Here is a 14015-nt window from a genome sequence, read left to right as displayed (position 1 = left end):
TACGTCTCTGATCTGTTCTCTTCCATAATATTTATTAATCTCACTAAAAGTATCCAATTTTCAGTCTTTTTAAAGAACCAAATTTTACCTTTGTTAAATAACAAAAATCTAACTAAATTAAAACAAAGATCTAATTGGTTTTATTAAAATGGACAGCATCCATGCTAGCAAGAAGGTACTGGGAAAAGCATTTAAAAGGAGAGTCTTACAGACAAAAGGACAAGCTAAGGAAAGAGGGACTGTTGCAGGCTCAGGTATCTTAACCGTGGGGTATGAATAAAGATTTTGTAACAGATTATCTAATTTTCCTTTGAGGAATGGAAACGTTTACCTTATTAGTGTAGAGCAGAAAATTATACATTCCTAGGGGAGATTGAAACTGCAGGGGCCTTAAAACTAGGGTTATGTTCTGTATAAAGACTTGGCGAACTTAGCACAAGAGCTTCCATTTTGCACCTGTCATTTTCTTTTTAACACTTTCGGTTTTTCATATTTATTTCCTTGATTTCTATCGAAGTTGATATTCTTCTTGTTCCCTCCACTTTATTTTATAGTCCTTTTTCTAAATTTGTAAGTTTGACATGAAACACAATATTCTTAAAATCATTTCTTTTGTAATTTAGGCATTTAAGCTTATATTTCCCTCAAAGCTCTACTTTTATTTTGTTACAGGGCAGGGAGAGGTGCACCCCAAACCCCACAAACCTACCTATTTTAAATGGGTTCTGCCATCCACCACATCAACACAAAAACATATGATACTTTAATGGGAAGGAACTTTAATACAACTAGGAAACAATACAGGAAAGGCAAACAATCTAGTTTCTAAATCAAGCACCCAAAGTTCCCTCGTGGGTAAAACTCCATCCAAATGGGATTGGCCTAGCGAGGCCCCAAAGCCTGCCACAAGTCTAAAGCATCTTCCAGTGGGGACCCACAGAAAAGCATCAGAAACAACCAGACAAGTCTGGAGGGGAAAGAGCAAAACCAAAATCAAGACAAAAACCGCCATTGTCACCTCCCCACAGGTCTCTCACTCACATCTGTGTCACACGACCAAAAGGCAAGCACACGACCAAAAAGCAAGCGCAGTTTCTTCACGCGTCTGTCTGCTCCATGTGCCTCCTCCAGGTCTCCTGGCTCTCCATCCTGCTTCCTTCCTTCCCCAGTCTCCTCTGCAGCTTCTCTCTGCTCAGCTCCTTCTCCTTTTGGGTGGGGCAAGAAACCTGGAACCTCCCCCTTTCCTGGGGACCACCCTGTTACAGTTTCACAAATTTTTGTCATGTGCTGTTTACATTTTATTCTGAATATTTAAAAGTTTTTGATATGACACTTTTTGATTCATGAATTTTGAAGATTGGTTTTTATTTCCCAAATATTTGGAACATTTTGTATTTTTTTATTATTGTCAAACTTAATTACATTGTGATTAGAAAACATGGCTAAATAAACACATTCTTTGAAATTTTTTAGTTGTTTTATGACCTAAAGCCTAAAATATTATGTAAATGTTCTTTCTATATGAACATAAGAGAATGTGTACTCTTCTTATAGGTGCAGAATTTTTTGAATATCTGTTAAGTTGGGGTTGTTTAAGTCTTCTACATCTAATTTTCCCTGTTTGGTCAATTTTAAGTATTTAGAGACCATTTCATTGTTTCAGGGATGGATATTGTCAAGATATCATTTAATAGTGTTAAAACTTCGTCTCAGCACTTCACTTAGCTGAACAATGTTGGGAGACAAAGTCAATTAAAAAGGGAAATTAATAGAGTTGCCATGAGAACCTGGACATGGCCACATGACCAGTAGGGGCTTATGGAACATTCCTTTAATTTCAAAGAATGTGGAAAAAGACCAGACAGAACCAGGCAGGACACCCACCTGTACAGAAGGTCCATGGAAGCCTGATGTCCCAGCAGATAGGAACATATGGCAGCATCAATGTTCTTTTGATTAATTGTTGCCTCATACATTTTTTTAATTAATTAGTTTATAAATATTAGCACTGAGTACAGTCAGAAGCATGGGAGGGTGAAAGAACCCCCCAGAGCCAGAGTGGGGAGCAGAGCAGGCAGAAGGACCAAAGTACACTGCTGAGGGGAGCAGCTGGCAGCAGGAGAGGTCTGTGCACCATGTGGGACCCTCTTCTGATAACCAGGGATCAAAGTGGCATTGCCTGTACCACTGGGGAGGCCTCTTGCCCATGCTTTTAACCTACCTAACCTGAGAACCAGGTACTGTCAGGGTAGACTAGAGACACAAAAATGAGAAAACTACCAGGACATTGGGAAATAGGAATAGAGCCAAAAGGCTCTACTGTATATAGTGAGGGTCCCAAGACTATTTATACTCCAGGCATTATTGATTGGTTAGGGTGACTAGTCGTGGGTGTGTCCTGATGGTAATCTAAATTAGCATAACAGATCATCAGCTCTTAGGATCATTAGCTTAATGCCCAGGTTGCTATGGCAGTCTCATCTACTCCCTTTATCCATTCAAGCCTCCTGACTTGCCTGCTGGACAAGGAATGAGGGCTTAGTTTTTAAATTTAGTAATGATACCAGACATAAAATAAAGGGTTTTATGATTAAATAATTTTGGATTTTCAGTTAAAATTTAATGTCTTTGCATTAGATCTTCTCAGAAATTTTAATATAATTAACAGGCACCAATAAAATCCAAGAGCAATAAATAAATGCTGAAACTCATAGTCTAAAGTCTTCCTACACCATTCTTTCTTAGTGTAGCTTTGAGACTAATAATCTAATGAACATGCCTGGAAAACTGACTTAGAATGACTGTTCCACTGAGAAATGGCATCAGATAGAAAATTCCTGTTTCTTACTTCATTCTTTCATATTTTATTCTTTGTGTTTTTTTTTTTAAGATTTATTTATTTATGCATACAAGAATACAGGGCCAGAGGTGTGTGGGGGGTGAGGGGAGTGAAAGGATCCACCAGAGACAGAGTGGGGAACAGAACAGGCAGATTGACTGAAATACACTGCTGAGGGGAGCAGCGGGCGAGTCAGGAGAGGTCTGATGTGCCATGTGGGCCACCTCCCAGGCCAGGGATCTAACTCCTGCTGCAGTGGCTGCTGATAGCTTCATAGGTTGCTTCTTAACCCTTTGTGGGAGGCCCTCATATTTTATTCTTTGGAAGAGCACTGGAAAATAAATATGCCTCCAAATAGTTCATTGTGCAAGTGTATGTTCCATGGACCAGGAATATTGACAATAATTTCAGGGAATTAACCCTTTATTGTCAGCCTACCAAATGAGATTGGCTCTCTTACCTTGCTAAGAGCAGAAGCAGAAACATTGACTTGGGAGAAATTCAGTCTCTTGTAAAGCAGACTGTTCACAAGATTGCCATTTCTACCTTCTGCATAGACAAAGATAGTAGTTTAATGCTTAGGTAGAAAGTGAAGAGTACTTTTTTCTTTCATTATTGGTTTGATAACATTGTTCAGGAAACTAGATCTTGAGGGATAGCATGGGTAGAATCTCTGGATTTTCCTGGAAAAATTCTATGTATGGTTAGGTAATGATGCTGATCTAGTTACTTCATTGGTGAATTAATGTTTTGAATTTATTTCTTTTCTTCCAGATGTTTTCTGTAAGGTGGAAATGCCTTCCCAGTACTGCTTGGCCTTGTTAGAACTAAATGGAATTGGCTTTAGTACTGCAGAATGTGAAAGTCAGAAACACATAATGCAAGCCAAGCTGGATTCAATTGAGACTCAGGCCTATCAACTGGCTGGCCACACTTTTTCCTTCACCAGTTCAGATGACATTGCTGAGGTTGTATCATGGGAATGGAAAATTTAGAAAAACACTTTATATTTGAAAATGATTGGATATATTTCCTCAACATGTTTATCTAAACAACAAAGATCAATAAAATAAGACAAATCAGAATACTTTTGAGATAGAGTATCTAGCATCTCATTAAATGTTATGCCCATAATTTTGGATACTAAAACGTATGCTCCATGAGGAGGTTTCCCTGGAACAGAGGCAGTAGTCAGTAAATATTTGTTGAACGAATGATCCATCAAAGTAGTAGCACAACAGTTACAGGGGTGAAAAGGGAATTTCTCCCTGCCTCTTTGGAGTCTTGTCTGGTTGGGCTATCAAATTAACATTAGACAAATTAGGAGAAAAGAACAAATTTAATAATATATGTATGGGGAACTTTTATTGCTGTAACTTCTAAAGTAAGTGGGGTCAAAACAGGGATGTTTATCCTGAGCTAAGGAAAGGGATAGGGACTTGGAACTTTAAGGAGAAAGGAGCAGGACTAACATGATAAAAGGATCAGATGCTGTGAAATTACATTTTTACCCCGCTGTGTAGATGGGTTTCTCTGATAGATGTTTTCTTGAGATAGCACTAAATCTGGGTAATATCTCCAGTTTTCATTCTTCTAGTTAGTTAAGGAAGTGATAGAAAGTTTCTCTTGAGTCTGCAGGGTTTCAATTGACCTTAGCTCAAAGTAATCCACATGCCAAGTGACAAGTCTTAGGGAGGTTATCTGAGCATCTTGGTGAAGCCTGCTTCTCTATGAAGTTGGTGGTTTCATCAACTCTCATTCCTTTCTCACCCCAGAATCATATTTTAGAATACAAAATTATTTTTCTCAGATTTTAATAAAAAAGCAATTTTACAATTGTTTTCTTTTTTAAACCTAATTAAGATTTTTATCACCTTACATGGCTATTGATTTTATTTCTTCTCTTCACACTCCACAAGGGTGGTTAAGTTCCTGTAGAGAGTTTACATGTACAGGATGGGTACTTATACTTGATGACATTGAACCTCTAGTGTCTTCTAGATGTGATTCAGTAATATAGCATATTGGTAAGTATCATAGGCTTTAGAGCCACACTTCTTGGATTTTAATCCTACCACCTTCATTTATTGACTGACTTCATGATGTTGGACCAGTACATCAACTCTTTAGAGCTCACTTTCTTCATTAGTAAGATGGATTATGATAAAAAACCTCATAGACTTATTGGGAGGAATAAATGACAAATGTTAGACTAGTGCTCACCTTATAGTAAATGCTCAATTAATGTTACGTATACTCATAGAAATACCCTTTTTTCAACCCACAGAGTTATTTCTCCTAATCATGTGGTCTATTTGTGTTGAATCCAATGATGGTTTTTTTTTGAGGGGTGTGTGTGTATGCATTTGAATTATTTAGTCTTTATGTCCTGACGCCCCTATCTAGCTCACTGCACATAAAATTACATAGGGAAATTATCAAAAATATAGAATCTCTAGATTTAAGCACAGGTAGGGCAAAGGAATGAATCAATGTCCTTGTGATTCAGATGAGTATGGCATATGAGCCATAGGCCTAGACCAAATTCCAAGCTAGAGGGCCTCCCCTGGTGGCGCAGTGGTTGAGCGCTGGGTTGCGAGGCTGCCCGCAGCCTCTGAGGCGCCAGTTCAATCCCCAGCCACTGGCGAGCGCCCCACAAAAAATAAATAAATAAATAAATAAATAAATAAATAAATAAATAAATAAATAAATTCCAAGCTAGAGTAGCTTGTTGGCTTGTTCTTAGGTCTTCATATTAGAATGGGAGTTATGTTTAAGGTAATCTAATAGTTTCACACATTGACTAATCCTTGGTGATTTGGGGTTGAATCTTTGAATTGGGAATGACATTATTAATCATCTAGGATTGCATTGCGCAGTATAGGAGCCACGAGTGACTTGTGGCTGTTTAAATTAATTAAAGTCATTTTTTTTTTTAAATGAGTTCATTTTTCATGTCTTTTTTTTTTTCTTCAAGATTTTTATTTATTTTTGTGTAGGAGAGCTGGGGCATAGGCCAGAGGTGCAAAGGGTGAGAGGATTCACCAGAGACAAAAGTGGGGAGCAGAACAGGCGTATCTACTGAAATACACTGCTGAGAGGAGCAGTGGTGAGATAGGAGAAGTCTGCTGTGTCATATGTGGGTTTTCTCCCTGGCCTGGATTGAACTTAGGTCATCGTGGTGGGCTGTTGCAAGGATAGTTTTAAAACTTAACCTCTAGGCCACAGGGAGACCCTAAATTAATTAAATTTAAATAGAATATATTGATTCAGTTCCCTAGTTATACAAGTCATATGTCATATGATCAGTGATCATATGTGGCTACTGGCTGCTATATTAGACAGTGTAATAGAGAACATTTCTGTTATTGCAGAAAAGTATTTTTGGATGATAATGGTCTAGAATTGTCATCAGTACACAATGGCTTGAGGATTAGATCCAACCTGCCACTTGTTTTTATAAATAAATTTTATTGGAACATAACCACACTTATTCATTTACTTATTGTCTGTGACTGCTTTCACTTTGTAATTGCACAGTTCAGATTTGCTTAGTGCCAAAGAATAAAATTTGCCGAGTTGAAAGAAAGCTGAATCTTTATGTAAGGATGTTGGGCCAGTTTGCTAACCCCTGCTTTAGAAGAAAGCTAGGGTTGGTGGAAAGAAACAGGACTTTAGGGTTAGAACAAGTTCTAATTATTTTGTTGCCATGTAACTCTGAGCAAGTTTTTCTGTCAAATTCTTTCAAATCTGTCATAAATTTGTTATGACTGTATTAAAGGTAACATGTGATGACACATGTAAAGCACCTAGCATAAAGACTGGCCCATAGTAAGTGCTAAATAAATATTAATGTTTACCCCATCTGATTTAGCCCCATCATGTTACAGATTTATTGACTGACAATGGAAAACGTAATTTACATATGAAGTTTTCACAGTTCTGAAGGATTTACCAAAAATAGAAACTTAAAGAACTTTTAAATATATAACTTGGTATTTTTGAATTGTCTTAATCATGATAGGGCTCCGTTTGTGGGATTGTTCAATTATTGTTACTCTAGTAATACTTTGTTTTTCCTGCTGTCTTCTCTCTTGCTATTCATATAATCTTTGATATCTGTATAAGAGTTGCCTGATAAGGTACAGGACAATTTGATTCTAGACTAAAGAAACTTTAATTTCTTGCAGGTTTTATTTTTGGAATTGAAGTTGCCACCAAATGGAGACATAAAAAACCAGGGCAGCAAGAAAACTTTGGGTTCTACAAGAAGAATGAATGACGGTAGACGGAAGCTAAGGCTGGGAAAACAGTTCAGCACTAGTAAGGTGCTCTTTGGGGCAGTGACGGGGCAGAATCTGAAGTACACTTTGTATTTTGATGTCTTGAAAGAATGCTGATGAACTCAGGATCTAATGCATAACTCACTATTTGAACTTATCTGGCTAAAAACAAATTTGTTTGCTTTTATAAATAAACAAACAAACAAATAAATAATTTCAACTGTCAAAAAAACCTGGAGACATTCCAGCATGGAAAATCTGGACCCTAATCTGAGTTAGCAATTGTGTTTTTCCTATCATTAAAACAGTAAAGTTTGTAAACTCAACCTGTAGACATTATTTAATCATTGATATCCACCAGTCTTGGACTTCTACTTTAATATAATTTGTATAGTTATAGGAACATAAACAAAGGCATGGAAGAATTAAAAAGAAAAAAGTCAGCTAATACAAATAAAACCTTTTTTTTTTGTTCTAGGTAAGTTTTTTAGGTCATAGTAAGTTTTGTGTGAGTTTGCTTTAAGAATCTGATCTGCTAATTTCAAAGCAAAATTGCTTATCAGAATTCATGCAAAGTATGTGCATGGGGAAAAGAAAATGGCTTAATTTTACAATTTTATTGAAAATCAGGGGCTTAATTTTATATTTTATTTTATTTTTTTTTTCATTTTTTCATGGATTCTTTTTTTTTTTTTTTTAATAGAAAGTATGTCCACAGCAGTCTCAGAGAACTGTCCAAGTTGACATTCTGTGGAATTGTGCTGCTAATATCATTAACTATGATTTGCCTGCTCTTGGAAAGTTTCCACAGCTCCATTCTATAAAAATCTCATTAGCACTTTTATGTCATAAGTTTCTGTTCTATAGTGATTCATCAAAAGTCTGTAGGATAGGAAATTCAAAGTTGTACAATAAAAATAAATGTTTTGTGATTTCCTTGATGTGGAAAGTACTAGGACAAACAGGGGAAACTGGAAAGTTTCCAGTCTCATGAGGAATGGAGGAGGAAAATACACAGAGAAAGAAAAGAAATGATGTAAATTCTTGGTTTGTGGAATGTGGGGGGGAAGTTACTTTGCTAATTAACATTTCATTGATTTTATTTTTAAAAGGTAAATCTAAATTGGTATTACAGTGTTATGTTTGAGTTTTATAATTTGTAGTTATCACAGCTTTATCATTATGATGGTTAAAGAAGAAAACCCAAATGGTAATTTTGAGTTTTAGATATAGGAGTTAGAAAATTTAATTTTGGGATTTTATTAGTTACCTAAAAATGACTCTGGCTTACTAGCTTGTTATGATTTTTTTGTTGTTGTTACAGAATTTGGACAAGAATCTTAATTACTTTATTATATTTCTTCGGCAGGATGTTTTGAATAAATTAAAAGCACTGCATCCTTTACCAGGCTTGATATTAGAGTGGAGAAGAATTACAAATGCTGTCACAAAGGTGGTTTTTCCCCTGCAACGGGAAAAGCGCCTGAATCCTTTTCTTGGAATGGAAAGGATCTATCCTGTATCACAATCACATACCGCTACAGGTACTGAGAAATCTTAGATATATTTGCTTATGATGACCTAGAAAATCACATTTTGATCAGGGATTTAGTGAAGTTTCATAAACATTTATTAAACACATACTACATATATCCAAAGCATGAATATTGCCTGGGCATAAGTTTTTATAAGGTAATTCCTGCTTTGTAAGTACCAGGTAGAGTAGCTGGGATGCCTAAGACAGTGTCTTAGATGAGAATAGACACAGAAATTAAATATTTATTTGAGTGAGTGATATTATTTAAATTCAGACCTTGTTTTCTCCTGAGCCTCTTAAACTTCTCTCCAAGTTGCATTTAAGTAGGCCTGTGAGGTCTCTGTGTCATTTGTCCATTCAATCAGAAAAGAAAGCTCTAGAGTTCTTTGGATGTCTCATGACCCTCTTGGGATAGGTATGACAAAGTCAACCTAGAGTTGTCCAAGGTAAGGACAAAAAGCATTCTTTCTCTAGGCAGTGTAAACTCTAAATATTTTCCAAATGCAAATTGCATTGAAGAAAGAGCAGTGTTGATTCTATGGTGGGGGGCAGTTTAAGTTGGTGATACAGAATGTCAACTTTGACACCAGATTTTTGCAAGATTTAAATTTTGTTGTTGTGACTCTTCAGTGCCTTTACCTCTCAGTGTGTAAGTTCCCTCATGTGAAAGGCAGGGTAATATTTCTACCTTACCAGGTCAACCTGAGGATTAAATAATTTAGTACATATAATCTTTTTTTTTTTTTTAAAGATTTATTTATTTATTTATTTATACAAGCACTGGGTACAGTCAGAAGTGCAGGAGGGTGAGAGAATTCACCAGAGCCAGAGCGGGGAACAGAACAGGCAGAGTGATGAAATACACTGCTGAGGGGAGCAGCGGGCACGGCAGGAGAGGTCTGCCATGCCATGTGGGACCCTCCTCCGGTGGCCGGGGAGCAGCCAGGGATCGAACCGGTGCTGCAGAGGCTGTGGGCAACTTCGCAACCCAGCGCTCAACCACTGCGCCACCGGGGAGGCCCCATGTAATCTTTTGAATTGTACATGGCAATTAGTGTGTGGCTCATTATCAGTTGTTGCTGTTATTAAGAATGGAGATAACCATGAATCCTATTATAAACATTTTTCCTTCTTACCGATTTAGCTAACCTCTTCATTCTCCCTAGACATTTCTTGCCCTGTAGGTTTTTAAAATCATTTTGAAACATATATTAATGCTCTAAATTTAAGTAAAATAAATCCTTGTTGGTGAAAAAACACAATCAATCTAGAATTTCAAAGATGTTGCACATTTATTTGTTGCTTATAAAGCATAAAGTAGTCAATTCCTTTTTATCCCTGCTGGGTTTTTGTCATATTATGCTTATATAATAAAGAATATTTTAGAAATATAAGCTTACCTAAGTCAGTCCATTACTAGGATTCATTTCCATGAAGCCACATTTATAATTTGTTTTTGTCATCTTGTTTGTCTTCCAGTGTTACTTCATTAATTCAAACAGGTGACTTAAATATTAAGTAGCATTATAGAAAAGAAGATGATATGCTGAGTCAGGAAGGGGCTTAGATACTTTCCTCTGCTATTTGTTAGCTTTGTAATAAGGATATTAGTATTTGTCATTAATTGAGCATTTATTTTGTGCTAAGAGCTAAGTAACAAGGACGCAATATCGGGTTTATTCAGAACAATATCTGATATCTAAAATGCCTGATTCATCAAAAGGAAATTAAATTTTATATATGTATATATATATATATATTGTAGTAGAGAACCTGTTACAATGAAGAGTATTTCATAAAATAGGATTTTTTTTAAATAAAGTTTTTATTGAAGTAACATTAGGCTATAAGTTTGAGGTATACATCATTGTAAATCATCACCTGTATGTCTGCACTTACATACATCCATGCATCTCACCAGTGAAAGTATAGTTTCCATCTACCACCAGCCAATGGACCCCTAGCCATTTCCCCATCCCTACCCTTTTCCCTCTGTTAACTACCAGTCTGTCCTTTATATCTAAGTTTGTTTCTGTTTTGTCCCTAAAACAGAATTCTGTGTTGCTTTGTATGTATTCTAAAAACTGCAGTAACAAAATCAATGGCCTAAACTTTTTTTGTTTTTATTTATTTATTAAAATATTTTATTTATGCATGCAAGAACTGGTGTGTAGGCCAGAGGTGTGGGGGGTGAAAGGATTCACCAGAGACAGAGTGGGGAGCAGAACAGGTGGATCCTCTGAAATACACTGCTGAGAGGAGCAGCAGATGAGACAGGAGAGGTCTGCTGCACCCTGTGGGTAGCTCCCTGGCCAGGGATCAAACTCATGCGGCAGTGGCTGGCAATAGCTTGATAATGCTGAGACATTAACCCCAGAGCCACCAGGAAGGCCCCCTAAACTTTTTTTTAAACAACACTAATGTGGTTTAGAAAAATTAAAACCAACAACTGAACATATAAAATACTTTTGGGGAAATAAAGGTAATAAACATGAAAACAAAATTCATTAATCACCTGATTCTAGTCTTCAGCCATTTCAGTGCCACCATCACTCCTGATGCGTGTTTATGATGATGAAAAAAACAGGCCAAGTGAAAACAAAAACAAAAACAAAAGACAAAACAAAACAAAAAAACCAGGCCAAGTGGTATCTAGAAGTCACCATCTAGATATCACCATCTCTAGATATCACCATCTCTAGATATCACCATCTCTCACTACTAACTCCATCTCCCAGGTTGCTAGTCCCTCTAGCTCTGGGTGTCCTGCTTCAGCACTCAGTTCTGCTTCAGTATCTTCTATCTTGTGCATTTCTGACTTTTAAAGATGAAAGAAAGTCATTTCTTTAAGATCCATTTGCTAATATGACTGGTAATGTTTTATATAGTATTGACATCTGGTGCTCATTTAACATAGGGATAGTTAAATTTTTTCTAATTATAAGACTGTTTTCTAGAGAGCTAAGTTAATGTAAAACATTGTAACTTATTACTTAATTCCTTTACATTGGGGCTGGTCTTGTACTTTATGGTTGTTAGATATATGAGCATGATGAAAAAGATATATAAATGTAAATTTATTTTAGCTTAACAATAATATGACAGACTTTTTTTTTTAAAGTTTATTTATTTATGCATACAACATCTGGGGTGTAGGCCAGAGGTGGGGGGGTGAGAGGATTCACCAGAGACAGAGTCGGAAGCAGAACAGGTGGATCAACTGAAAATACACTGTTAAGGGGAGCAGTGGGTGAGACAGGAGAGGTCTGCTGCACCATGAGGGTTACTTCTCTGGCCAGGATTGAACTCATGTTGCAGTAGCAGCAGATTGCTTCATAATGCTGATGCTTAACCCCTTATGCCACCAGGGAGGCCCCATGGCAGGCATTTTTAAATTCAAAAATATAATTACTATTAAAATGAATGTCAACCTTTTTCCCTCCTAATTTTTTGTCTTAATGTTTCTTGATTTTAGGAAGAATAACTTTCACAGAACCAAATATTCAGAACGTGCCAAAAGATTTTGAGATCAAAATGCCAACACTAGTAGGGGAAAGCCCACCTTCCCAAGCCCTGGGCAAAGGTCTTCTTCGAATGGGGAGGTAAATTCTTTTTCTTTATTTTATGTTAATATGCTTTTCTGAGTATGAAAGTGTAAAAATAGACTTTTGGACAAAAAATGAAAATTTCTGTTCCAGACATACACATTTCTATTCTACATACTACTCATCTTACATCTTTAGTCTCTAAAGAAGGTAGTTGATGGTGAAATGCTGAAAACCTGGGTGACTAATTTTAACAACCTGCACTATAAGCTTATGTCAATCAGATATTGAAGAGAGGAGTTTGACAGCATCAGGAACATCCCCCACCTGCCTTCACTATATATACACAACGAAAAATCATGGATAATTTTGTGTTCTATATGGTCAAAGAAATTTGTTGAGTTGAGCTAAACATCAGTGAAGTCGAAGCAGTTTGTGGGAAAGGCTTTTTTTTTTTAAATTCTAAAAAAGATTTATTTATTTATGCATAGAAGAACTGGGGTGTAGGCCAGAGGTGTGGGGGGTGAGAGGATTCACCAGAGACAGAGTGAGGAGCAGAACAGCAGATCTATTGGAATGCACTGCTGAGGGGAGCAGTGGGTAAGACAGCAGAGAACTGGTGCACCATGTAAGTTAGCAGTGCTGGCGATAGCTTGATAGCACTGAGACTTTAACCCCTGGGCCACCAGGGAGGCCTGTGGGAAAGGCTTTCATTGAATATTTGCTAAAATAGGTCTAAAAACTTTGTTAAGTTTAAAAGTGAATTCATATAATAAGGTATTTGTTTCTTGAAAAATGACTTTCCTGAAAGAAAAAAAAAACAAACCACAGACCTTTTTTGCATATTTGAGATTGTTTCATATCCAGCTGATGATGTTGTTTCTATGACAGAGGAAGAAATTTTAGGAAGGATTGTGGCCTTAACCCTGGACACCCAGCACAGAAGGAGGAGAAAGCCTCAGACAGAGGAATGCCATTTTCTGTTAGCATGCGACATGCCTTTGTTCCTTTTGCAGGTAAGGTGGAAATGGATTTTGAGTTTCTCATAGCTTTCAAAGCATTGATAAAATCTGAATTATGAATAAGACTAGAAGTACACACTGATCCTACCATCTTTTGTTCAGTGGAGCTTGTTTTTCTCCTTTGTGATGCATTATTGTTTTCAAGATCTGCTTGGTAGGAAACTTTTTTGGTGTATGCTTGGCAGTCTCCTGAAACCATGTTATCCATGGTCATTGTAAACCTTTTGCAAAATCCAGTGGATTTTGTTAGTCCCCCTCCCCCCCTTTGGTTGCTGTACAGCATTTGTCACTGTTAATCAACCCATGCCGATCAACTTTTCCTTTACCTCCATGGACGCAATATTCCTTGGTCTCTATTTCTGACTTGGTTTGCTCCTTTGCTTCTTCTCTGCTCCCCACTGCTGCTTCTTGTTACATGGGGTAGCCCCCCAAGACTATCCTTCTGCCTGACCTCCCTTCAGTACTCGCTAGTCATAAACCATTTTTGTCATAAAAAAATCAACAATGTGGGCCTCCCTGTGGCTCAGCATGTTAAGCGCAGCGCTGTGACGATGTCCACAGCCTCTGCAGCACCAGTTCGATTCCTGGCTGGCCAGGGAGATACCCACATGGCACGGCAGACCTCTCCTGTCTCGCCTGCTGCTCCCCTCCGCAGTGCCTTCAGTCCATCTACCTGTTCTGCTCCCTGCTCTATCTCTGGTGAATCCTCTCACCCTCCTGCGCCTCTGGCCTGTACCCCAGCTCTTGTATAAATAAATAAAATCTTAAAAAAAAACCCAAATAAATAAA

The 14015-nt window shown here is 37.3% G+C and overlaps 1 protein-coding gene across 1 annotated transcript in view; it reads left to right on the top strand.

Annotated features, from left to right (window-relative positions):
- POLQ (DNA polymerase theta) overlaps positions 1-14015 on the top strand; it is a gene marked incomplete at both ends in the record, with an annotated part of 71049 nt that overhangs the window by 43807 nt on the left and 13227 nt on the right. Inside the window, 5 exons of the mRNA XM_084231648.1 lie at positions 3614-3807; positions 7030-7167; positions 8492-8666; positions 12135-12261; positions 13096-13220. Of these exons, the coding sequence (XP_084087774.1) occupies positions 3614-3807; positions 7030-7167; positions 8492-8666; positions 12135-12261; positions 13096-13220 (759 nt within the window). The remainder of the gene's footprint in view (positions 1-3613; positions 3808-7029; positions 7168-8491; positions 8667-12134; positions 12262-13095; positions 13221-14015) is intronic.

This window comes from Talpa europaea, assembly GCF_964194135.1.
Source record: "Talpa europaea genome assembly, chromosome: 4".
In the NCBI taxonomy this organism is placed as follows: Eukaryota; Metazoa; Chordata; class Mammalia; order Eulipotyphla; family Talpidae; genus Talpa; species Talpa europaea.
This window is presented reverse-complemented; position numbering and strand designations above follow the sequence as displayed.